The sequence below is a fragment of the Pungitius pungitius genome, chromosome 19 (assembly GCF_949316345.1).
Source record: "Pungitius pungitius chromosome 19, fPunPun2.1, whole genome shotgun sequence".
NCBI classification, from domain to species: domain Eukaryota; kingdom Metazoa; phylum Chordata; class Actinopteri; order Perciformes; family Gasterosteidae; genus Pungitius; species Pungitius pungitius.
In genome coordinates this window covers 5,704,744-5,730,646 of record NC_084918.1, presented here as the reverse complement: position 1 = coordinate 5,730,646, position 25,903 = coordinate 5,704,744, and the positions used below count along the sequence as shown (strand labels likewise).

General features: G+C 43.2%; 1 protein-coding gene across 1 annotated transcript; it reads left to right on the top strand.

The window, feature by feature from the left end:
- The first annotated feature begins 313 nt into the window (after window positions 1–313).
- vipr1b (vasoactive intestinal peptide receptor 1b) lies at window positions 314–24,550 on the top strand. The gene is made up of 13 exons (XM_037456236.2): window positions 314–574; window positions 5,356–5,446; window positions 7,187–7,297; window positions 12,456–12,556; window positions 14,435–14,532; window positions 16,809–16,941; window positions 18,459–18,612; window positions 18,754–18,814; window positions 18,910–18,982; window positions 20,045–20,136; window positions 20,600–20,729; window positions 21,170–21,211; window positions 21,876–24,550. Exons 1-13 carry the CDS (start codon window positions 533–535, stop codon window positions 22,065–22,067), a joined length of 1,320 nt encoding a protein of 439 aa, XP_037312133.1. The 5' UTR covers window positions 314–532; the 3' UTR covers window positions 22,068–24,550.
- Window positions 24,551–25,903: the final 1,353 nt, after the last annotated feature.

Here is a 25,903-nt window from a genome sequence, read left to right as displayed (position 1 = left end):
TTATTTGTTGACTACAGGTCTTTTAATGTAATTTTCTTCTTTAGTTGTCTTCCTCCACAGTGGCGAAATGGGTCCTGATAGGAGACTTAGCGCCACCTAGCGCTTATCTCGACGAAAAATCTTCATTTTCTTTGCCAGAAGTTTCTCATAATTCGTTTAACAAAACCGCGGTAAGTTTGCGTCATCACATCACAATAAATCAGGGGGTTAAACAATAACTAATGAGCGTCTTCTTACTTCCTGAACCAGCAGCACCACTGCGTGGATAACACAGCGCATCTTGTAGAAGTGGCGCAGAGCTGCGGCGGGCGGAGAGGTGGAGGGTTGGCTCAGTCCAACATGCGCACAGAGAGGAGCGCAGTCCGATGGACCAGCAGCGGTTCCTCTCACACTAATGAACGCACGCACGCACACACGCACACACGCACACACACACACACACACACACACACGCACACTTTAACGTGACACGCAGGAGTTGTGCAGACACCGAGGAGCTTTTAGGAAGAAAACTCTCCATCTGACGGACGGGATGGACGCGTCGCCGCTGCTCTTCATGCTGCTGCTGACCAAAGTAAGAAGGCTGGCGTTTGATTTCACTGCGTCTTTTATTAAAAACAGGCTTTTTATTGGTAAAGAGTCAGATAAAGTGAAGGGCTATCTATCTATCTATCTATCTATCTATCTATCTATCTATCTATCTATCTATCTATCTATCTATCTATACTAATGTAAAAAGTGATTGGCCACCTTATATTTATTTTGGTATAATATTTTATATATATTATATATAATATCATTTGTTATATGTTCATCTGACTTGTGTCTGATTTGAGCCACTCTTACATGTTGTCTGAAGTCAATCCCTCAATATTAACAGGGTTTATTTACCTTCTGGTTTTTCACGGTAAAATAAGATCTCGATTTGAATGAAATCACGTCAGACAATCTCATAAATAACTTGCCTAACTAAGCCAAAGTCATTTAACAGAAACCCAATTTCCAGTTTCCAGTTTGTGGGTTTAAATTATTTGAGGGCAATGCTTTGAGCATTTCCACTTACATCAGCGTCGTAGTGTTTTTTTTGCAGGGAACGTTGTGCACATGAAGGTTCCCACTAATATGGATCTTTAGGACTTAAATAAACATTTATTGCATTTTTAAAAAGTAATCTGGCAGCATGGTAAAAAACCTGTTTGCCTGCCCTACTTTGCTCATGGATTTAGTTTAGTTTTCATTAGGCTTGTAACAAGTGTCTTATTTGTCTTATTTTCCTTTTTTTTATTTTTCTCCATTAAGAAATGTCAGAAGTGCTCTGCTGCTGTTCCTGTTGCTCATAACTCCTGACGTGCTTCTCTCTGACATCTGTCAGTGAGATTTCAGTGCTCAGGAAGGACAACGATGATCGTGATACTGATTGTGTGTTTGGGTGGGTTTTAGTCGTTTTTCACTCAGCTTCTCCCTACCGGGAGACAAGAGTCACTCAATCCTGGCATTTATTTTTTATTGAAACCTTGGAATCTCCGTATACATGTTTGTTTTGGAGAACAAGCATTCAATCACACTGTGCCCAATTCACCCACTAATGAGCGGCTAACGAGCACCACGAGGAAGCACACGAGGCTGCAGAGTTACACGCATCACGTAGATGTTGCACTGCAGCCGAGCGTGCAGGAATGGACACGTTACCCTGCCATGTGTGGCCACACACAGACACCAACCTCGTTTTTTTGATTTCACTGTCAGCCCTCCTCGTTTTTTAAAAATGTATTATTTGATCATTATCGTGCGCTCAAACAAAGCAAGCCCTGGCAGGCAATCGAAATGACAGCAATCACTGAAGATCTGAAGCGACGGGGCCCGACGGCCCCCGCGATGGGCTCCGTGCTGACAAACTATCGAGGCTGCCAGGTATTTATGCGATGTCTCGCTCGTGGAGAGACACTGTGGGTGTCCCCCGGGGCTTTTCAGAGGTGCGTAGTTTGGAAATTCATTGTCCACTTCAGCAAAACTCAGGGACCTTCAAATTATTGATTTATTCACAAGTTTTCAACATCTCCAACTGGCAGGTACTTCATGTATTGCTCATCAGCGTGTCAGGAATAAATGACAAAGACGGGACCTTTCCCCAGGTCTGTTGTATCTTCATACATGAGGAAACGTGATTATTTTGTTATCATTGGTCCGCCTCTTTGTGTGCTCTGGCTCTATTCACAATATGCAGGCTTAGAATATATGAGCTAATAAACTATCTCCATGCAATGAGGAGAGCTTGATCCAGCAGTCCGAGCACACATTCCAGTATCGTGTCTATTCCCCCCTGACGGAGGACGTTGTTCCAGTTTTTTTTACTGTTTATGCAGCATTTACGTTTCCCGAAAGCCAGGAGAAACAGCAACAATGCAACGATGCCTCGCTTTCATATTAAATCAAACGATAAATCTGGGTTGTTAGCTGGACTTTGGAGAACCTTTCATTTTAAAATGTCTTAGTTTAAGTGTTCCACAGAAAACACAAGCACCATGAGGAGGCCCCTCTTTTACAGCAGACATTTTATCCTTCACAGGGAAAAAGCACAGGTGTTGATAATATGTTCAATGTTTAAGTGGGGCAGTGGGAGAGTGAGTCAGCACGTAAAATGAAGGAGGAAGCCATTGCTAGTTTTATTTTGACACCTGTGCTTTTCCCCTGTGCCGTATTTCCTAACTTTGATCCCGCTAACACGTTAGCTAACAAGTTAGCAAGCCAACACTCACGCTGTGAAAGGTGCTCGAGTTCCGTTGTATTCGTATGTGGTTCTCAGGACGGTTCCCTTGTCCCAAAGTCAATGTTGTTTTACGTTTTTTGGTTGGATGCCTAAAATGAGGACTGTGCGCAGCAAAAGCCTTAAAGGTTTAGTTTAGACGTGAAGTCATGGGACTGTGGTTTGGTTTGTTGATAGTCCAACGGTTTACAGAGTGGCCCCTCACTTTCTCTGTCATAGCCTATAAACAGCATGACTTTTAAGTCAGAAATATACATGGGGTTAGAGATTAATGATCCAAAAACTAGACCCTGACCCATGGACTTTCTACACAAAACCCCCTCGGGATTAGACAATCATTCTCTACCCTCCTTGCCCCCTTCCTTTAAAGTGCAAATCTCTGAACAAATTTGCGATCAATCAAATTAACAAACAAAAACCTGAAGCTCACGAGGCACCAGAATCCGTTTGAATAATCCTAATAATGATTATATGATAATAATGAATGTATTTGTATTTAATACAATAATGTTGCTCTACCTAACATTAGTGGGACCATGGTGCTGATGTTGGTTCAGAGATAAAACTCACAGGTATTTGACTGTTCTCTGTTTTAAGTTCACTCTGATAACAAAGTATTACCTTTAAATCCTCCGTTGTTACGCCGCCCGCTAATCAATTTCATGCTCATAAAAAATAAAGGAGGTCACCAAAAGGGTCAACATGAGATTCTCTGTGTCCGCGTTGCTCTGCACGGATGACGTCGGCAGATTGATCTCCCGCCTCCGTTACTTGGGGGATACGTTGGATTTTCTGCTGTAATCGGTTGCGGGCAAAGACTCGTGTTCTGAGGGTTGTGATAGTGTCAAGACGACCTCGTCCGCGGGGAGGGAGAGAGTGAGCGAGCGAGGCTCTGAAACGTTGTGTTGAGGAGTGATAACACGGAGGTGTGACATAGCTTTTTGTCGTTCACCTCCAGGTAACTGTGGCCTTTGATGAAATGCTGTAACGCTTACAAGCATACAGCTCAATGGAAATTGTTAATGGATATTAGCTATGGCGCTATTTTAGGAAATCAGCCTCACATCATATTGACACCACGATTCTGACCTTTTTTATGAATTTTTTTTAATATTGTAAAAATGTGCTTTTATTAAAAACAAAAATTTAATATTTCAAACAGGTCACCCAGAGGTCCATTCGTTTTTAGTTTCCACAGCACATGTAAACAGGTGAAAGTGAAAACACAAAGCATGCTTTTCCAAACGTGTTATTGGCCCTTTTCTGCTTGTGCACCAGATGCAGTCGGACTCTTCCTCCCTCCCAACTAGTTTCTCTGACTCCCTCCGGCTCTTCAGTGACCTCTTCCCACTCCCTAATCAGCCTTGCAGTTGCAGGACCTTCCCCACGCACCCGCTTTCCATCTTCCCTAATCGGCCCAAGCTACACATGCACATAAACAAGTCCCCATAAAGTAATCAGAATATTCCTGTCACCGTGCACATTTCTGCACATTGTTAACACGGTTGTGATTGGGTGTCTGAAGCGGCGCTGCACCATCTGCTCCTTGTAGAAATTCTCTTTTCTCTTCGAACCTGTTTGTTTGCTCTTAAATATTCCTGCAGAAAAGAATCTATCGCAAAGCACAACAGGCTGGCTAGATAGTGCACTTATTCCTTGTTGTAAATGATGAACCAAGCCTCCTTCTGGGTTTCCTCTGCCTCGTTGCTTTGAGTGAATACGCCGTTATTCACATGCACAACAATGCAGTGAGAGACAATAAGTCTTCTCTTTGTTAATGACCGTTTGTGTTATCCGAGGCGCGCAGTGTGCCGCATACGGCTGTTTACACCAGTGTCAGCTCAACCCCGCACTAAACGGGGCATTTGTGGATGATTGATGAGGATTATTTCATGTTTGACAGCTGCACCTTGGGTGGTGGCGGCTGGTGAACCACACAGATAAAACCTTCTACAAGGGGCCAATTAGCAGAACACAAACTGTATTAATTGGCGCGCCTTTTTGCTGCATCGGCCTTCTCTCCTTTGACCTTTGCTGCCTCTTCTATTTGCCAAAGGAGAAGCTCCTTCTTGGGACTTTCTCGACTCCCCTCTCGCTCCCGTCATGGCCGCTGACCTTCTCGAGCTCCTCGCCCGCTCGCCTTACACGTTTTCATTGACCCGCTGGCTCTCGGCCAGCGGCTGTCAGCCCGCATTTTTCCGCCTTTTGTTGACACAGATGAACAATCGCAGTAGATTACTCAGCGGCCGCCTTCTCCACTTCCTAATCCGTTTGCATGATAGCATCTATTTGCCGGGCAAGAGGGATTTCTGACATGGAGAACATTTCTGTTTATTATTAGCAGAGGGTTCTCTGTAATAGAAAAAGAAGAAAAAAAACATGGCATGCAAGGCTATCGCTGCAGGAATGTGCTAAAGGGAAATGCTGAATAAAATATTTACTGGCACCTAGATGAAAGACTCACGGAAAAAAAATGAATTCTCTGCAAATGAATGTTCTGCACCTACAAAGAACTCTGAGCACGTGATTGCAGCGTGAGCGAAGCGCGTTGGACTCTCGACACCTACAAGTGCTTCCTGCCTCTTCCACAGGGGCTGTCGGTGCAGATGTGTGACGTGGTGAACGAGATCGAGCTGGAGAGAGAGCGCTGTGAGGAACGCTCCCCCGGGAACGTCTCTTCAGGTAATTCTGAAAAATACCATTTCCCTCTCGTTCGTTTACGAGTGTTCAGGCTTTTTAGAGGGAATAAGGCGTGTGACCCCGGAGGGTTACCACCACACGTCTTGGTTTAATGTGAAGAAGCCATATCGCAGTCACAGTTCAACAAGGGTTTTTCCACTTTCTCTTGCATTTTTCTCAGGAGTGTGTGGATGTAACTTTTCCCCCCAACTTCCTAACTCTAACAACGTATACAATAGAACCAATTTCACAGATTTTTAAGTGACTCACTCGCTCACTATTTCCACTCTTACACTTCTCCCTAATTGACAAAAATAGCAAAGATGCTGCGTGTGGTCGAAGACTATAATGTTTACATTAACCAAAGCACGGGGGGTGCTGCACTTAGAAGTAAAAGCTTGATTATCTCCCAAACTGCCGTCAAAGCAGACTAATGAGAGCTATAAATCCTTTCTCATTAGACGCTTGGGAGTCATCGTACTTTCCATCCTCCCTGACAGGCGTAATGTCGCCCCGATCTAACGCGCACATCTATAAAATGTTGAGCATTGCATTGTGGGCCTGAATGGAGGTCTAATCAGCCACAGTAATTAAAGACACCCGTGTGAGTGTGCAAAGCCATTAAAGCCGGTGAGTGATGGACGTGACATCATAAAGTTAAGGCATTGAAATAACCTTGAAGGGAGTTATGATTGGATATTATTTAGGTCACGACATCATTGCCGGTCACAGTTAAACGAGGGTAGAAAATACAGAAAATGTTGCTCAAAAAGCATACATAACCTGACGTTATTCAAAATTCATACAGCAAACTGCCCTTTCAGAAGTAAGTATATTTAAAATTTAGTCCATACAGAGATCGACCTCTTCTCTGAATAAATGTGCCTCCGTGGGATCGTTTGGAAAAAATGAGATGCTGTGCATACCGCAGAGTGCATTAAGGGAATATACACAAACAATGTTCTCCCTTATCTCTGCACTGACAATCATCTTTCTTTTTCCTATCTGCTTCCTCAAGAGGAAGGTAGCGCTCACAGGTCCCATCGCTAATACATGAATTAGCAGTGTGTGCATTCACGAGGAACCATACATTCACAGACTGTGGTGTGCAGCAATCTGAATACAAAGATGCTCCTGCAATTCCTTTGCGTCCTTGAAACAGAACAGGCATAGAAATATGTCTTCTTAAGAGTTTATGGACTGGTGTTAAAGTACACACACACACACACACACACACGGATTGTTGTGCACAACCAAAAAAGAAGTTCTCTCTGACAGAAATCATTTTTTTCACTCAGAAATGGTTCGTTGCTCGTGTTTTTGTTATTTCAAACGGCACCATGTTCTGACTTCAGTTTTAAATACAGGGGAGATTGCTATGAAATGAACTGGAGACTTGGAGTGTGATTCTGCATTTAAAAACCTCGTCTCATCTGAGGCGTCGTCTTATGAACGATGCCTCAGATGAGAGGAGACGGCACATGTTTCCCTTTGTAGCTAAATGCTCGTGGAAAAGAGACTTGAGCAAAAATAGTATTGACGAGTTGAAGTTTTTCCCGAGCCTATAAAATACTTGAATGAAATGGAAATACACAACAATCACTGAATCGAGGAATTTAACCTAAAAAAAGACATGCTGCTCAGATGATTTAGTGCTGTATGTGTTTGTCCCTCATTGCAAGCGCGATGGCGTGTTTCCTCTTCTCTTGTTTCATGTCTGGATGCCGTGTCTCCTCCTGGCAGGTTGCCCGGGCATGTGGGATATCATCGCCTGTTGGCCCACAGCCACAGTGGGAGAAGTCGTCACCATAACTTGCCCCACTTACTTCAGTTACTTCAGCGACGAGCACAAAGGTAAACACGACCTTCCTCTCCTTCGTGCAAATACGTGCAACATCTCTGCCATCTGTTTCTGCCATTATTCACCAAACCTGGATTCATGCAATGCTGTAAAATTAGAAAATTTTAGTAAGCAAATGACAATGTTTCTAATGGAAATTAGTGGAGTCATTTATTTTGAGTTCACTAACCTTACAGGTGCCAAAACTCAACCATGTTGTCCACTTTTCTGCTCTTGTTGTTAGTGCAGGGCTGTTCAGAACATTCATATAGTTTAATTTATCTCCTTTATTTGATAGGAAGTGGATTGTCATACAGTAAAGCCTTTTGGGTAAATACTAGCTAAAGATTTAATCAGTTGCTTTTCATGCAAATGGACAATTTAAAGTCATCAAACGGGTGGCTTTTCCATCACCTCCTAATCGGAACATAATTTGAAACTGTGCAGAAAGCCCAAAGCAAACAATATTAATTCACAAGCCTCATAAAGTGCGCCATGACCTTGTTGGTATTTACAATAATAATAATTTCTCATCAACTCAAATAGCGAGAATCCCACTCCTCTCTGCCAGTGTGCCTTATTGTCACTGTTCTGCTTCCTGCCCCATTTTAGTTTACCGAGAATGTTTTAATTAAATATTTGGCCTTTTCTTCCGTCCAACCTCCTTTGAAAAGCTTTTTATTGTTTGTTGCATCCACCCCGTCTGCAATTTTTCCAGGTCGCAAATTGCGCGTGCGAAACACCTGCATTATCAAACCTTTTGGTCCCTAAGCAACCGGATTCAACACACAGGGACTCGGTGACGCACAGCAGCCTCTTTTCTTGACTTTTCTTGAGCCTTTGTGAAGAGACGAAAATGAGGCTGACGTTGTCGCCGTCGACCTGTGGACGTTATATGCTCCTTTCCTTCCGGGCAGTCTTTTGTATAGTTGGGGATTTCTTTCTTCTGCATCTCAACATGATTTTAGGGGTGAGAAGGAGGCAGAGCAATTGAAGTTTTTAAGACACAGCAGATTTCATCTGTGTGTATATTTTGCCCTTTCCCTGGTGATTTCCTGTATGATACAGAGATGTTTTGCCACCTCCCATGATACAGCTGACACCTCTCATTCCCTCCATCATCAGACACCTGCTGTTGATTATCCAATTTCAAGGTGTGACCATATTTACAATCTCGTGGCTTCTTGTATTTGGAAAACCTTCCATTTTACGTCATCTTTTATTCTCCAGCTTTGGAGTATGGAACTGGTTATTGCCATATGTTTATAAAATATTCTTAATTTAGCGAAAGTTAAATATTTGGTGGACTGACTTGAATATCGGTTATTGAATTGAAACCACATCACGTCATGGCGGACTGCGGTGCGGATCAGCATGAACTGCAGCTTTATGTGATGCTGCCCGACCCAAACCTCTACTTAAGATCCCTTTCTCCCAAACAGGCACTTTTCAGGTCTCGGCTTCTGAATATCAATTTCTTCTTTTCAATTCCTCTGGAATATTCCCTCCAGCTTTTGACCTGCTCCACGTGTGCCTCTACCTTCATGACCCAGTGCTCATTTGTTCCCCCTGAAGGAGAGACGGGCTTTTCATAACTGAAGGAGCTTTTACCTCACAGATGCCAGCTCCCCGGCCAATGTGCACTGCGCAGACCCTCTGAGATGAATGAACTGGCAAATTGGAAATATTTGCAGAAATACACAAGCTTCAGACTCTTTAATGTCTGAATAGAATTTATGAAATGCACATCCTAATTTCCCTCTCTGTGTATTTTTTGTATCCCAGAACCTCCTTGAACCCGAGGTGCTGCCAGCCACAATATGGTCTTTCTCTCCCCTGAGCCTTGTGCGCACGCTTAGGTGTGAATTTTGGCCCCCTTTTGGGAGCGTTACTGCACTCACACACACATTAGCATCTCAGCAGTCAAACTGAAAATTGGAAAAAGCGGGGAAATGTGACATTTCACAAACGCAGGATGTATTTTAAGCCCAAACGTGCCCTGATGGCAGTATGGAGACATTTAGAGCTGATGGCTTTGAATGAAATTGCGAGATGATGATAGTACACCACTCTGGGTTTGGGTTTTCGGTCAACTGCACTGTGATCACGATTTCAATTAGAAATATGGACACATGGCAGGATCAAATACACATTCTCCACCGTGATGTGGGTTTATATTGTTTAATAGAATTTTTTTAATCAAATTGAAAACCATAACCGCTAAAACTAATTCTAATTCCTCTTCCTTAGGGGAAAGCTGAATAGATGGACGACAACTGACCAGTCTGTCACACTTACATCATCGACTAAAATGATGTGTACTCTCGCTTTGCTTATTTTGCATCTTTGATTTTGTGTCGTGACGGTAAATAATGGTCTGAGCAGAACATTTACATCTATATTGCATCCTCTGATTACCAAAACACTTGTCAGTCGCCACTAAGGAAATTAAGTTTTCCACATAACACCCCGGGACCTCGTCCACTTTCTCATCAAAATTCATAAGAACCGATTCCTACGCAGGGAAATCTTTCCTTTCATCCACGCAGACGACACATTATTCAGGAGCTTTTCCTTATTGAGCCCTGATTCTTTGTTTGTCCAAAATAGTCTCTTTCATTTAAATGACTAAACTTTTAAAATCTACAGCACATTGTGACTGTTTCAAATGGAACAATCTACAAATGTGTTTTTACATGTTGTACTTTTGTTTATAAAAAGCTAATATGTACAACATGACATAATGTAAGCATACATTTTCATGTTTTCAGCCTAAGAAAAATCTGAAATTTGATATTGTTGTGCCATTTTACTTCTAAACTAAGTTTAATTTAATTTAGTGTTGGACTTCCCAGCTCGGCAGACTTCACAGCAATCAAATCTTTGGTTGTGGGAGCAGAATACGGCTGCGGGTGTTACACGCTTTGCATCTACAATCACAGTCTAGAAAAGTGTCTTTCTGTTAATTACAATTCTTAAAAAGTGCTTCATAGAATCTCAGTAAAGGGGACAAAGTGAAGGTTTGATTAACTCGCGTGAAGGCGGCGTGACTAAAAAGGATCGTATGCATGCAAATACTACAGGATTTCGCTATCAGACTTGAGGCAAATATAATGAAACGGAAACCACTCGACGTGAAGTCTTCTGCGGAGACAAACAGACACAGACTGAAGAAAGCCTTTTGTACTCCTAGATTACCAGCCTCGTTCTTCCTCTTGTACCTTCCTGCCAACTTTCTGAGTTTCAATCCCAACACAAAGAGGTTAAGGGGGAACAAGTCGGGCTGAAATGACCTGATGGAGCAGCATGACGTCCGTTTAGGTTGTCATCTGTAAAATAAAGACCAAAACATGTTACCTCGCCTTAGGAAAGGATCTAACTTAAACATTTCTAGCCATGTTAGCAACGTCCAGACTAAAATATCTCAAGCATTGATGTGGTTGCCGTGAAATGTATACAGATGTCCATGTTCCTTCGACTGTGTCCTTGTCAGATGTTTCCTCTAGTTCCATAGTTTATCACTCTGGTAAACAGGGGAAATAACACTCTGGTGTGTTAGTGTTTCTATAGACCGAATACAATTGCGTAACACACAATGGAGCAATGGGGCCTTTGCAAAAAGGTTTACTATAGAATCTAAAATAAAAAATACCGTTTTCCTTCCAGCCAGACTTGAGAATAATATATATTTTTTAGAATGCTGCATCTTTTGGCTACATTCAAATTATGTTTCTAAATTGTTTGTCCAGAGCAAAATGAAAACATTCCTCAGACCACATTCGGAAATGTTTCGGATAAAAATAGTTATTTATGTTAAACGTACATTTCTAGTTTCAAAAGGCAAGATGAAGAGCTCAGGTCTTTAAAATGGTCTTATGTACACTCTGTCTGCACATGAAAACAAAGCAATACTTTGTCAAGGATTGTCATGACCCTGTGAATCTGTTACGATATTCTCGGTCTCAGCCTTGAGTTGAGCAGAACTCATTCTTCCAGCAATAAACCGCGTGAATAGACTGAAGATTAAGACCAGACTACAAGTCATGACTTCTGCGGGGGGGGGGACTCGTTCCTTTCTATAAGCCCAGAGGCCTTGTATTGTGCATCGAACCTACACATCTGTGAAAGTAGTTAATTAACAAAGGAATGAGTCGAAGACGAGACGTCATCGCAGCGCAGCCAACATAGAAAACACGACATTTCGGTCGTGACCTCTCCCCGACGGAGCAGCACTCCCACACTGCAATCTTTGCTGCTTCCCCTCCGCGTCTCATCGCCCGCAGATGACATCGAAACGTAATTGTCTACGTTCACACGGAGCCACTTCTTCTGTCGGTCACATTGTGGTTAAGGTCTCTCTGGCTAAGCTGTTAACATAAAAACCCCGGTGCCCCTCAAATAATGAATAAACCATTAATAAATCCCATGAATAAACCAAATGACAGACTCTCTGGAGTGCTCTTCTCTCAGATTGCTACACCTGTAATTAACTATGAAAAGAATGTCTTTGGCAAAGAAAAAGCAGTTATGTGTAATGCAGAGGGGAGAAATGAGGACCTTCCATTAGCAATCACCTCTTTCTTTTTCTCGCCACCAATTCTTCTTTTACTTTTAGTTACACACAGTTGCCGTGACTACAGAGGCTTTAAACAGTCTAAAGATAAGCAAAAGAAAACCCACAATAGAGCAACAAAAAAAATATATAGGGGAGCAGATGCCAAGGGCTGGACACAATTGTGGTGATAAACTATAAATATTCAAACAAATAAAGAAATGTGAAGCACATTAAATCACCAGCCGAGAGGTCACAAAACACATGTTACATGTTATTTAAGTCAAAATTGAGACATATAGAGATAATATTATATTATTATAGTGGGATGGAAAAATCCTACCCCATATATTCAGAAGGAAATGTGAGAAGTCGTCCTGGTTCTACGTGCCGTCCTGCAGGCACAGACAATGCATGAGTCAGTAATGGCTCACATTAGCGGGAGAGAGTCACGCAGCGGACCCAAAAAACGCCGTATACGAGGTCACTGACAATGTCGCAGTACGTCTCACAGCAGCACTTGGAGCGTTGGAACGGTTCCAGACAAAGTTGGTGAGCAGGTAAAGAGGCAATCGACCGTCTGGGTGGCTGTGACCCCTCTGTGTCGTCTCCATCTCCAGGCAACCTCTCCAAAACCTGCACGGCGGACGGCTGGACCGAGATGCATCCCGTTGACATTGCCGTGAACTGCGGATACAATCTCAACAGCACCAGCGATGATGTGGGTGAAACACTCTGTAAGACGCAGCGGTACAGATGCTCATTGGGCCCATTGTGACTCAACAGTGAGAAACCAGTGTGTAGGAGAAGGAGTCCGAACCTCCTGTCTGCAAGACATAAAAAAAAGAGTTTATTTATATATATTTATTGTCAAGTGTTAGATTAAAAGATCAATGTCACTCTTTTGTGTGTTTAATCAGCCTGGATTTTCACTGAAACAGCTGGCGGGGCTCTTTCCAAAGCCCCGTAATAGGTTTACCAGAATCTGTAAAGCTAACTAATTAACACACTATATCAAACCATCCATTATGTTTAACTGCTTATTCTGTTATCTGATCCCGGCTGACATTGGGCCGGGGAAGGCTACACCCTGGAGACAGGGCAGCCATTCCTGCTCCTATTCACGCCAACGAGCGCTTTAGAGGCATCCGTTAAGCTAAGCTGCAGGTCTTTGGACTGTGGGAGGAAGACAGAGAACCCAGAGAGAACCCAGAGAAAACCCAGAGAGAACCCAGAGAGAACCCAGAGAACCCAGAGAGAACCCATGCTGACAAGAAGAGAACATGCAAACTCTAATTACACCAACAGAGCTGATTTTCTTTTAGCCAAAACACAAATTGTCATTAATTACATAGTGTTGATCAAATTACTAACCGCATTTTATTCAGGTAGCTTGCAGGTTTTGGTAGGTTCATTTTTTTGAAATTTGGATCCATTATTTTCCAGTCTTTTTGATTGATGTGGTAAACCCGAGAGCAAGCAGTTGCCTGCACACACATCCAGGAGATGTGCAGCTAAATTAGTTTTCTATTGGAGTCGTGTCTGGCAACCTTACACTTATATGCAGGTCCAGCATTCGTTCTCCACACCGACTCCTGAGGGAACCATTTGTCTCTTCAGCTGCTAAATGCTCCTCTGTGTTCAGCAATTAGTCACTAACTGTGTCCGTCTGGGCTGAAAGACCCTGCAGGGGAACCGCAGAGTGACGTGATGCTTATCAGTGGGTTGGTTCTGACCCACTCACATTACATACATCTTCCAACCGGTCCTTTAGGAAATACTGATTGCAGCCACATACACCCACATACAAGAACACCACAGCTCCTAAATAGTGTCCTAAAAATATTCTGACAGTGTGAAAATACCAATAATTTCATTGCTTGCTGAAGAAGACACACGTCCTTGAATTCCTGCCTCTGTTACTTGCATCACATTGCAGGCATTGGGGGTTAGGAGAGAACAAAGCGAATGGCTCTTTTTTAGTTCGGTTCTAGTGCAGAGAGAGAGAGAGCTGATCTCGTCCGCGTCGATGGAGCAGCAGAGTGAGGAGTGGATGTGAACTACAGGTGGTAAAAGCTTTCTGGGCGGGCGCTCCGCTCTCCCCCTCATTAGGAGGGACTCCGCTGGGGAAGCACACTAAAAGGGATTCGATGTCTGTCTTTCTGCATACTTGGTAGCTCAGTGTGCCACAGGACGCTGTTAGGTGTTGACCCCCTCAAGGATATCACATGATCATCATGTAGAGCATTGTCAAAACAATGTACTTTAAGTAGCAAACTAAAGGTTCTGCTGTAAGTGACATACCAGTGTCAAACAGAATATGTAACATTCCACTTTGTTGATTGAGGTGGAGATCATTTGATTTACTTTATGTGCCCGTAGGTTTAATATGCAAATATATATTGTATTTTGCCACCTCATCATGTGTTTTCAACGTTATATAATAAAATGAAAAACGTATAGGTATGAGCTTCTGAAGGTATGTAACAGTAGTCTACTGACCCTTGCATTGAAAATACCACTTTAAATAGCATTACACAATTATTTTCATCATTTCATTCTTCAATGAACAATACTGTGACGTGTCTTTTTCCTTCAGGGCAAGTTTTTCTGGCAAGTGAAGATTGGCTACACCATTGGCTACAGTGTTTCCCTCATCTCTCTTACCACAGCCATTGTAATCCTTTGCATCTTCCGGTACGTACAAATACAGGAAGTATTGCTTACTTACTAATAAGTTATGTACAGACAACTGTCAAGAAAGCTTCAAAACAAGCACTGTCATTATGCAACTTCTTCAGTTTGAAGTGCATCTTTATATGTGACGCGTATTCACCAAGTTCAAGTCACAGTAAATCTGAATGTAAGTTCAGATTTTTAACTGCATTGTTGGGTTAAAAATGCAATGTACGTCGCTTTGGACAAACGCGTCAGCTAAATGACATGTAATGTAATGTAACTGAGAATGTATTTAACGTGGCAACCAGGCAGCACTGAAGGTTTTAGCACCCACCACCACCAGTTCAGAGATTAAAAAAGGAAACTTAAACAGTTTTATTTGCACTATTGACCTCCGACAGATAAACCTCTTTGCTTTCCTCAACTGGTCGCCAGAAGGATAAAAGGATGAAATAATGAACAAGTAGGAAAAGAACAAGAACAAAAACAGGCAAGGCTGCAGGACCCCGTAGAGAACATTAGTATGATCAATTCACAGTAAACCGTGATGACATTGAGGCTGTGCCTGCTGGGCATATTGTCCATATCCTTGACACGTAATACATTTAAGTGTGGCAACATCAGACACACTGAACTGGGATTTGATCTGTGCAGCTCCGAGGTTTATGTTAAACTGAAAGGCAAACAGAAAAGAAAAAGAAAAAAACGCTTCTTAACCTGTTGATACTTTTATGCATTTTGGTCTCTCGATCTTTTGAAGGCAAATGTCTGCAGCGTTTGGGAGATTATTGTGGATGAGAAAGACTGACGTTTGATTATTTCTCCGGGAATGATCGTGAGCTTCTCGGGGACCTTCAATGTTTTGATGTCAGGGATTACTGAGATCTTTGGATAGCAAAACTCGATGGTTATGGGTGATTAATAAACAATACATACACTGTATAACTTATAAGCCGATTGTCCTCGTTGTATATAACGTCTGAACCTAAGATTCACACTTTGGACACCCAAGAAAAATATCTATCTATGTAATAGTTAAATAGTGGATGGGTTTGAACATCTGCGTGAGCAGCTGCATTTTCAACTGCAAAAAATCCCCCAAACTACACTTTAGCTTGTTACATGAGTCATGCTCCGTCATCACTTCACCTCCTTGAACACCGGCCAAAGTAATGTGATGCAAAAGGTATTTCCATTCTTACATCAGCCAGCCACTCTCCACCATATTCCCCTTTCCCTTCTTTACAGAGAGGGAGTGGAACAGGAAATTACTTTTTTTGTAGAGTTTTTCCTTTGTCCCCTATGTTGTTAGTGATCAGATGTTATTTTCAAGTCATGCCAAGTCGCACCTGATTGCTGTTAGGGATCAAGAAAATATCATTGTGTCGGGTTTCTTGGAAACATTCCCTTGGAAGTATAAGCTTTACTTTATTGAGCAGACGTCACATCGCTTCCCGTTTAAAGCCTTTGTTCTATTTGCTTCTGCTCGGAAGATGTGTGCAAGAAAGATAACAACAAAAGTAATGTGTTCTACTCCATTAAACTGTATAACATGTTTTTGATCATGAGCCAAAATGGAAAATAATTTCTGTTGTATTATGGAACCTAACAGGTTGTGTGTGACATTTCACATTTCCCCCACCCACCCACCAGTAGAAACAGTTTATGAAGTTATTTTTGATCACTTCCTTTCTACTGAGCTTTCTTCTGTCTCAGTAGACACATTTGACTGGGATTTCATTCAGGCACAAAACTCTAAATATCAAAATAGAGCACAGAAAAGTTAGTGTTGACAATCCAGAAGCATTTGATTAAATAGTTTTAAAATGCCGCGACAGAATGTTGATGGCAGCGAGATAAAATTAAAGTGCGATGATTCCCGGGGGGGGAAGAAGTGAAACGAGCATAAACAAATGATCTGAGCTAATGAGAGCTGCAGACGTCTGTGCCCCGTCCCTGCCGCTAATCATTTTACCGTCTCAAACCATGATAATGGGATCAGGACGTCTGGACGTATCAAATGAACGAATGCTCGAGCATTTCGATGTTTCTGATCCGCCATCTTCAAATCCACCTCTGTGGTGTCGAGGCGCGTGAAAGGTCCCCCCCCGGGGAGTTCGTGGCGCTCTGCTGCAGACCCTCCGTGGCAGTGATTAAAGGCGCTCGTGAGCTCAATGATAAATAGTCAGTGTGTTCATCCATTACCTCCAAGGACATTGGCTTATTGACAGGCGTTGGTTATTGAGTTGTTTGCGTGCTGTCCTGATCAAAACGACTCTTTGTGTCCGTCCTAGGAAGCTGCACTGCACGAGGAACTACATCCACATGCATCTGTTTGTGTCGTTCATCCTGAAGGCCATCGCTGTGTTCGTCAAGGACGTCGTCCTCTACGACGTCGGGGAGGTGGACAACTGCTCCTCGGGCTCCGTGAGTCACTGGCAGAGACGCGCGCGCCTGTTGTTGTTCGCCGTGGGCGTTTTTTTAGGAGGACGAACGGTTGTTGTCGTCGTCCAGAGCCGCGAAGGAGAACCACTCTGTAAGAGGCTCCTTAGGTGAACGTGACACTAGTGGGCCAATTATCCACATCAAACAGACCTTAAGGAGCCATCCTATGAGGTCGAGTGTGCAGACGTGAGGTGAGTTGGGGGTTTAAGCGTATGTCAAATGACAAATTTTTACTCATAAAAGAACAATATGTCCACTAAAGGATGATATCCACGTTCTCAAATTTACGTCAGCTCTTCCCCTGCCAACGCTAACCGCCACATACCGGCGAACGCCACGTGTACGCCACGTGATGATCGGCGGCCTCGTTGTGTTAAACCCATTATGAAGATGGGTTTGGTGCTACAGCGCCTTATGGCCCTACTTGTAATACGACTGTAGGCTCGGTTACTGTCGCATTCTGTGTGTGTGTGTGTGTGTGTGGTATTGTTCACATGCCGATGTTGGTTGGCCTTTTTTTTCTGGAGCTTCAGCAAACAATTTGTATTTGTTTGCACGCATTATAACTAGAAAAAGGTTAAGACAGTCCATCCGGGTCAATCTTCTTCCCCTAAAGACGTCTGCAGGAATCAATATATATCGACTAGCCAATATCCTCGTCCACGTTAATGCCAGCGGAATTAACCCTCAACATCCACGAACAAACCAAGAGGATACATCTATTATTCATTTGTCTAAAATCCTGCTTAGCTTTGGTGTATTTTAATCAATGAACAAATTAATCTGGCTCCTTGAGTGGGCTTCAAAGAGCTGCACAGCACACCCATCAGCTCAGCCCACACACACCGGTAGCATAAATGAACCTTTTATACGCATCCTCGTGTAACAAGTTCAACAGCGGCCCCGCAGATCAGCGTCCGTCCGCCGCAAACGGAATTTTTGAATGAATTCAGCCGCCCTGATGGAGGTTTTGTGCCGACAGCCAACCAGAGCCGAGCTGATTGTGTCGTCCCGCTGGGTGCCCGTCCTTCTGCTCGTTGAAGTGTCTGCTGCAACATTTCAGCACTTTCCTATTTTACAGGCATTGTATGTTTCAGGTATTGTTTGGACCACAGTGCACATCCACACGTTGGATGGAACACAGTTGGGTACTCTGCTTTTGTAAATGATTCAATGGGAACACATATTATCTTGAATTTATATATCATCATGGGAACACATATTAGCTTTTTTAAGGCCCCATTCATCACACCCTGGGCCCCACGCCCTATGCCCCACACCCCACGCCCTATGCCCTATGTCCTATGCCCTATGCCCCACGCCCTATGCCCCATGTCCCACGCCCTATGCCCTATGCCCCACGCCCTATGAAAAATAAATATGTGCATTCTTCCACCTTTTAAAGGAAAGTCTGCTACAACAAGGAATGAAATTGCCCTGTAAAATCTTCCAATCCGCTTTGATGGTGAGATGTCTTTGTGTCTTGTGTCCTTTGCAAGGTCCGCTGCAAACTAGTGATGGTGTTCTTCCAGTACTGTATAATGGCCAGTTTCTTCTGGCTGCTGGTGGAAGGCCTTTATCTTCACGCATTGCTGGCGGTCTCTTTCTTCTCTGAAAGGAAGTACTTCTGGGCTTACATTCTGATCGGCTGGGGTGAGCAAGCCTTCCTTTTATGTCTCTGCTGGGGGAGAGTGGGGGGGTGGTGGGGGCACCTCAGCTGGGCTCTGCCGTTGCAATGTAATAATATATTTGGTGTACACTTGTATGTCTTTTTTTAATATTCTGTACCTATAGGTGGTCCAGCAATTTTCATCACAGCCTGGAGCATCACCAAAGCCTACTTTAATGACGTGGGGTGAGAAACAAACACCACAGTCCAGTTCAAAAAGCTAAATCAGATGTGGCTTTGACTTCAAGTTGTACATGAATTATTGTTTGATTCTCGACCAGGTGCTGGGACATAATCGAGAACACCGATGGGTTCTGGTGGATCATTAAAACTCCCATTTTGGCCTCGATCCTGGTAAGTTTACTGACTGTTAGTAGACTTTTCCAAAGTAAAAGTAATTGCACCTCAGAGAGAAAACATCCTTTTCCGTTATCATCAGTCCATCTCAGCCCGCCTTGGCAGTGTAATTGGTCTGCTCATTTTGAACTCCATGTTGTATATTATTTGGTGTTCACATTTCACATTTCATTTTACAAAGGTGGCAGCATCCTCACAATCCTTTTGTTTGTTGTCTACAGTGGTTACAGTCAATGAACTGCCTCTCAGCACAACATTTTGTGTTCTTAGCTGTATATACGTCGGTGATTAGCCTCGTTAGCACGGCTTCCGCAATTGCAATGACGGTAGAAAACCTGCCTACGATATTCACTTCTTAACTGTAAAAAAAAAAAGATGACAAACACCAGAGTGTGTAACAGTGCTGACGTGCTGACGGACTGCTTTGCCGATCTGTGCTTGGCATGCAGATGTAACAGATGTGTTCTTTCGCATTAGGATCAGGATCAGCAGCCTCGTAGTCAGACGCCTCCGTCTCTTTTCATCTGCAGCAGCTCTGACTGACGTTTGTGCAAAGGCGGAGGTCTGCATGTGCCAAGCGATACTTTGGGAAGGACACGACTGTCCTTACCAACGCATATCAGTTCATTAAAATGAATGAATTAACACGAATGGGTGCCACATGCTCATTTAAAGAGGTGACATCCCAAACAAGACACAACAGAGGAGAGAAGAATGTATCCTGCCTGCATGTGTGTTGACTCGACGGACTTAACATTCAAAGAAATATGAGTGTGATATACTTCAGAAAGCCTGCCTGCCTGCTTTATATTCCATTATACTTTGGAGCCTGAATTATGTGTTTGTCTCTGCATACTTCAATACAATCCCGCCATCAACTGGCGCATACAAATGCAACAGGGTGCGATGCCTTTGTATTTGTGAGTGTGTTCTGCCAGTTCATAGGTTTCAGTATCAACGTTAGAACATGAGGAGGTGACTTTGAAACCAGCTGAACACATTTCCTCTTGGGAAAAAAGTTCTAAATCCTCAATCCTATATTGTCTCAAATCCCCCCAGATGAACTTTATTCTCTTCATCTGCATCATAAGAATACTCCGACAGAAAATCAACTGCCCAGATATTGGAAGAAATGAGTCCAACCAGTACTCGTGAGTAGAGTTTATTTAAAAGTTGTTTTTGTTCTGTAAATTTGTATAAATGTTGGGAAAAAATCAAATGAAAGATTATTTCGAAAGATGTACATTCATGTCCCGTAGATTCAACGTTAGCTACTCTTTGTCTTTTTCTCTTCATGTCTCAGTGGAAGGATGAAACATCTTTTTTTAGTAAAGTAAATGTAGGAGGTTCTCGGCAGTCTGCTGCTGGTTACAGAGATATAGAGCTCTACATGTTCAAGTGTTTTCCTGTGATGGAGAGCATCTCATAAGCTCACCATAATGCACAAGCAATTTTCCCTCTGTCACTTTTAATGGAGTTAACTTTCCATATCCGGTCGTCAGAGCGGAATGTAAAATGAAAAGTCCTCTGGAGTTGCATTTCATTGTTGACTTATATAAAGATGGATGGTTTCACCTGAGGGAATTTTTCATTTTTTCTGCTTGGTCGTTTCAGGAGGCTGGCGAAGTCAACGCTGCTTTTGATTCCTCTGTTCGGGATCAATTTCATCGTGTTTGCATTCATCCCGGAGCAAGTGAAGACTGAGCTGCGACTGGTTTTTGACTTGATCCTGGGATCGTTTCAGGTAGGTCTGGAAGAGGGGATTAGAAACGCTTCTACCAATACGTGTTACGTGACAGTCATCAAACACCATAACTGATATAGAAGAAACAGTGGCAGGACGTCGGGGGCTCTGCTGGTTGATTCATCGGCCCGGTTACTGCCCCCCTGCTATTTCACCTCATCATACACTGAGGAACGATGGAGAAATGCAGCCAAACAGCAACGCTGCATCGCAGACTGTTCCGAACCCAAGGAAACCTTCCCATCTCGTCCCTCAATCGTTCTTCTCATTCCCCTGTCTCAATCTCACCAGCAACAGTCACACACGAAGGAAGGTTTTTCCATTCACGGTCTCATAGATGCCACATGTTACGAACCCATTAGCAAGTAGGTGTTAAAACCGGCGTATGAGTGACACTCACTGTGATTGCTCTTTTAACCCTTTTTTTTCTCTCCTTTCAGGGCTTTGTCGTCGCAGTCCTTTACTGCTTCCTTAACGGCGAGGTGGGTAGCCCCCACACACCGACGTGCACGCCGCCGTGCGGATCAAGTGTTGATTCTCAGAGAAATGTGGTTAATCTGTAGTTTTCCCAGTGGCTGCCTCTCTGGGCGCCACTTACACGTGCAAACAGTCCTGAAAGGTGCGCGGAGCTGTTGGTATGAGTCACCAGCTCTGGTTGCCTCCCTCGGACCTCCTTCGCTGCGTATTTTCTGCACTCCCCCGGCGGGACAGGAAGGGTTTATAAAGCGCAGCGTTCCCGACAGCGAGCTATTTGGTAATGTCTGCAGAGGCTCTCTGATAGTTATTGTCCCGGTGCTGAGCCAGATTCAATCACGGCGATGGGCTGGATGGCAAGGCTTCACACTACGCCGTTTGAATTTTAATCTGCAATCTCCAGTCGTTACTTGTAATGCATTGGCGGTGTCCTGCCTGTAGATTACTGGACTCCCTAAAATGGTGTGCAGTTTGTAATTGTCCATTATAATCCATTCCCAGCATAATATGTAAAGAGACTAAATAGCCATGCTGCTCGTTAGCTGTTTCACCCCCAGTTGAATTATCTTATCACTTCCTCATGTTGCTCATATTGTATTATGAGCTAAATACTATGAGCTTTGGAGAGTGACCGAAAGAACGTTAACCCCAAGGTTATTTATCCTACTGTAGGTGCAAGGAGAGATCAAGAGGAAGTGGCGAAGGTGGCACCTGCAGAGGTACATGGGCTCGGACACCAAATACCAACATCCCTCTATCGGCAACAGCAACAACTTCAGCACCCAGATCACCATGTTGACGCGGTGCAGCCCGAAAACGCGTCGGGAATCATCGTCCTGCCACGACGACCTGTCCAGCATATGAGTCACACGAGCAGCGATGACACACCTGCATGCTGGACCAAACGCTCTCATGCCACACACACAAAAAAAAACGAACACGCACTGCCTCAAATGAAAGAATACTGCACTGTTGGAGGATGTAGTCGCTCGAGTGGCGTGGACGAGGGAAAGTGATGAAGTGACAATAGGGTGCTTTTAATCTCCATGCTTCTTAAAAACACTGTCATAAGTCATGAGTGACAAAGAAACGTTTACATTGCTTCACACGCACAGACTTTGCACACGTGAATGAGAACCGTTCACTTGTTTGCATTTGGAGATTCAGCACACATTTCGAGTTATTGAGTTCATGTTGCTCTGACACGGGGCCATGCAAGATGTCACCGATTCATTTGGTTAGGTGAGGGAATCCAATTGTGAGCTGCACCGGCATCCAGTAATCTTATGAAATGAGATAATACTCAGTGGATTCCCGCTGAAACAAATGAACAAGGCCGGTGTGAAAACACGTCCATTAGGATATTTCTTTTCTTTTCTTATTAAATGTTGCAGCGACCTCACAGACAAGGTACCAGACGTGTGTTTCGACGGTGTTTTTGAATGTAACGGTACTTTGTGATCAAAATATGCTTTAAGCATACTTTTATGGAGCCAAAAAGGTCCTTACTGTTCAGTAAGTACAGGACGACAGAAAAAGCTAAAAAGTGGTTGATAACTGCTTTTAAATGTGTTTTTTTTACATCGGGTTCACAGCGATGGGTTTGGAGTATCAATGCCCTTCTCTGCACTACGTCTCATCAGAGGCTGATTGCCCTTTTATCAGTAAAGTCCTCCCTGTTGTTCTGTGTGATTCTGAGCCTGTGGATCGTGGTCGTTTTCATCTGAGGGACATCTGAGCATCGATCCTCATGTTGCTGCCGCTGCACAGCTCGCCCGGCGCTGGGGGTTTCCTTCGTCCCTGCCACCCTGAACCCGAGTAATAAACAAACGGGCGCAACGTTTCATCACAGTGACCTGCAGCCCCTGGTTAGCGTCGCAGTGAGCAAACTAACTGTAACGTGGACTGTAGGCCGACGCCACACGTCACGAGGTCACGTCGTGAGGTAGCCGTGTCGTTGCTACCGTTTTTTTTTTTTTTTTGCAGTTTGTGTATTCTTGCCGATTGTGTGGGACCAAAATCTGAGGTAAAAAGCTGCCCTCCGTTACTTTTGAGCCAGTGGGTCACTATTACATGTTGCACCTTTAAGCAGTTTATGAATGTCAACACTTCTCTACAGAAGTCATTTAACATGTACAGTGAAAAAAAAAATGACTATGGATATTCGTGTCAGATCATGTATCAGTATTGTGACGGTAATTGATGTTTGCTCATTTGTTGTTTGTGTAGCAGCCTGTGACTCAACGCTTCGCATGACAGTGAAATAGAAGCCGATGCATCACACTTAAAATCAAACCGTCAGACCTGTACCGAGAAGCTCTCTTGGTGGTGCTTTGGTAGATTCCCCCTTTTAGAAAAACATCTCCTGAACCCCACATCCACCCGTCAGTTTTAAACCACTCCACCTGAGGAGCTTGAACCTGACAAGTCGGCAGTAGAGACCACTGGAGCTTATATGTGGAGCAAAGCGAGGTGACAAGGATGACTGGTGCTGTCACAACGGGGCTGTCATTGGGCTTTTAAGACTACACGGTCAGAAGGGAAAGCCACTCAAATGTTCATGCAAGAGGGAAAATAGAGGTCAAGCCTGAGCTTCGGGGGATTAATAGAATAATCTGAACTCGTTATTGATTTAAAGGGTCAGTGAAATCAACACAAGAGAATGTTGATCTAGAAGTTATATACATTAAAGGCATCTGTAAATGGGACGCTTCTGGTTGTGACAAAAGATTAAAGGAACAGTACAGTAAATCAGCTTTTCATGTATTCACCAAGATTCGTACCACTCTCACATAAACATTGGAGTCTGTCACGTACGTTTTATTTTCCCTGCCTCTTGTGTCCTGTTTTGACTCCACTTCCTGCCCTCATGAGTTCCATGTTATCTGCCTTGTCCCTGATTGTATCCTCCTGTGTCTAAATCGCCCGCCCCTCCCCATTATAAGTGCCCCGTTAGTCTCTGGACTTGCCATCCCTCTGTTCCTCCTCATCTCTCTGGGTTTGAGTCCTGCACCACAACAGGAATCAATCTTCTCATCTAACTCCGGTCAAGAGATAAAAGATGAAAATGTCAAACTATCCCCTCGCGTACACATTATTCCACTTTGTTTGGTGCCTGTGTTCGGTAGTCGGGAAAGTTGTTTCATAATTTGGCAAACATGCCAAGCGACCCCTCATAATGGTGAATGTAAATATATCGGTAGGCCAAAAAAACATCAATGAATACGATGTTGTAAAACTGCTGTTTTTAGATATTATCTTTTTGTGTTCAAGTGGCCTGGTTGTTTTGTATCAGTGAACTAATAAGAAGTGATATTGAATAAACAATTGTTCTAATGTGTAACTAATTACCTTTAGTGTTGAGTCCTGAAGCATGTTAAGTATATATTTGTTTCTCTGCAAACTGGATATTTTATTTTTAAAGATGTGCACTGTGTGAAAAGCTGGTTCAATGCATAACAATGTGAAGCTACAAATGCACTATTTATAAGCTTAAATTGACATTTGTGTGCACATGAGGCCACATCTTTCTTTTAAAATAAGACTTTTATCTTTTTCTAATATTAATTAGAATGTTGCTTTGTTGTCCTGGCGGGAAATTATCTTTTTTTTTTTTTTAAATCCACTGTTCGATTTAAACTGTATGAAATAAATTATTCACAAATGTACAAGATGGAGAAAATTCTGAGCCGGCAGCTAGAGGCCTGCAGTGCTGAATGTGCAAACAGTGCCAACAAGGGTAACCGTGGTGACGGAGCTCACAGAGGCTCCTCACAATCTAAATAATCTCTTCAGTAAAGTCAAGGCTTTCTGCACCATGAAGAGTTGTGGTGAGAGTCGTACTGACGCCCAATCTAAGCTCATTTTAATGTGCTCCCTGCTGCTTGACGAGGGCTCGGCCCAAAGTTGAATCCTTTTTTTGATTTTCATTTTACTCCCAGCGAGGCTCAGTGGAGCTCGGACTGAAGTTGTTTAATCAAATGTGCTGAGCCACGTTCCCGGGAAAATAATGTTCAGGTATTTCTCATTTGAACTATTCTAGTTTTTATTAAACTAGCTCTGTGCTCAAATGGACCGTCAGTCACCATCAGACAGCTGGACGTCTGAAAGTGGTCAGAAAGCAGCACGTTCCTGAGGAGACGATGTTTTTTTTTAACTGACAGCTCAACCCATTTGAGTCACTCTCTCCGGCTCACAGACCGGTGTCACAGTGCCCTTAAAAGGCAAAGTGTCTGAAAAACTGATATTCTGAGTATTTTGTGCTGCTTTAATCTTTACCTCCACTTTAATCCAGACGTACATATTTTACCACCCTAGCACATGAGGGGTGTATATAACTTCTTAACAGTTTTAAGTTTTAGCTGTAAAATACATATATATGGAATATATTTGAAACTACCTGTGATTTGACCTGCTACAACACCATTTAAACACGCATGGTTCATTCTACGATGATTGAAAGGCACAATCTGTCAAGGAGGACGCGGTCGAGGGCAAGGAGGGAGGACTCAAACGCAGAGTTGATGAAAAATAAAAGGGCTTTAATAGTCAAAACTCAAAATCAAAATCACTCCCACCAAAAAGGGGAGGAAGGAGGAGAAAACAAAACAGGGACCTGGACTTGAAGACTTGAAAACACGAAACAGACTTGACTTGACTTACTTGACACATGAACGCTGACATGTAATGACGCCACACCA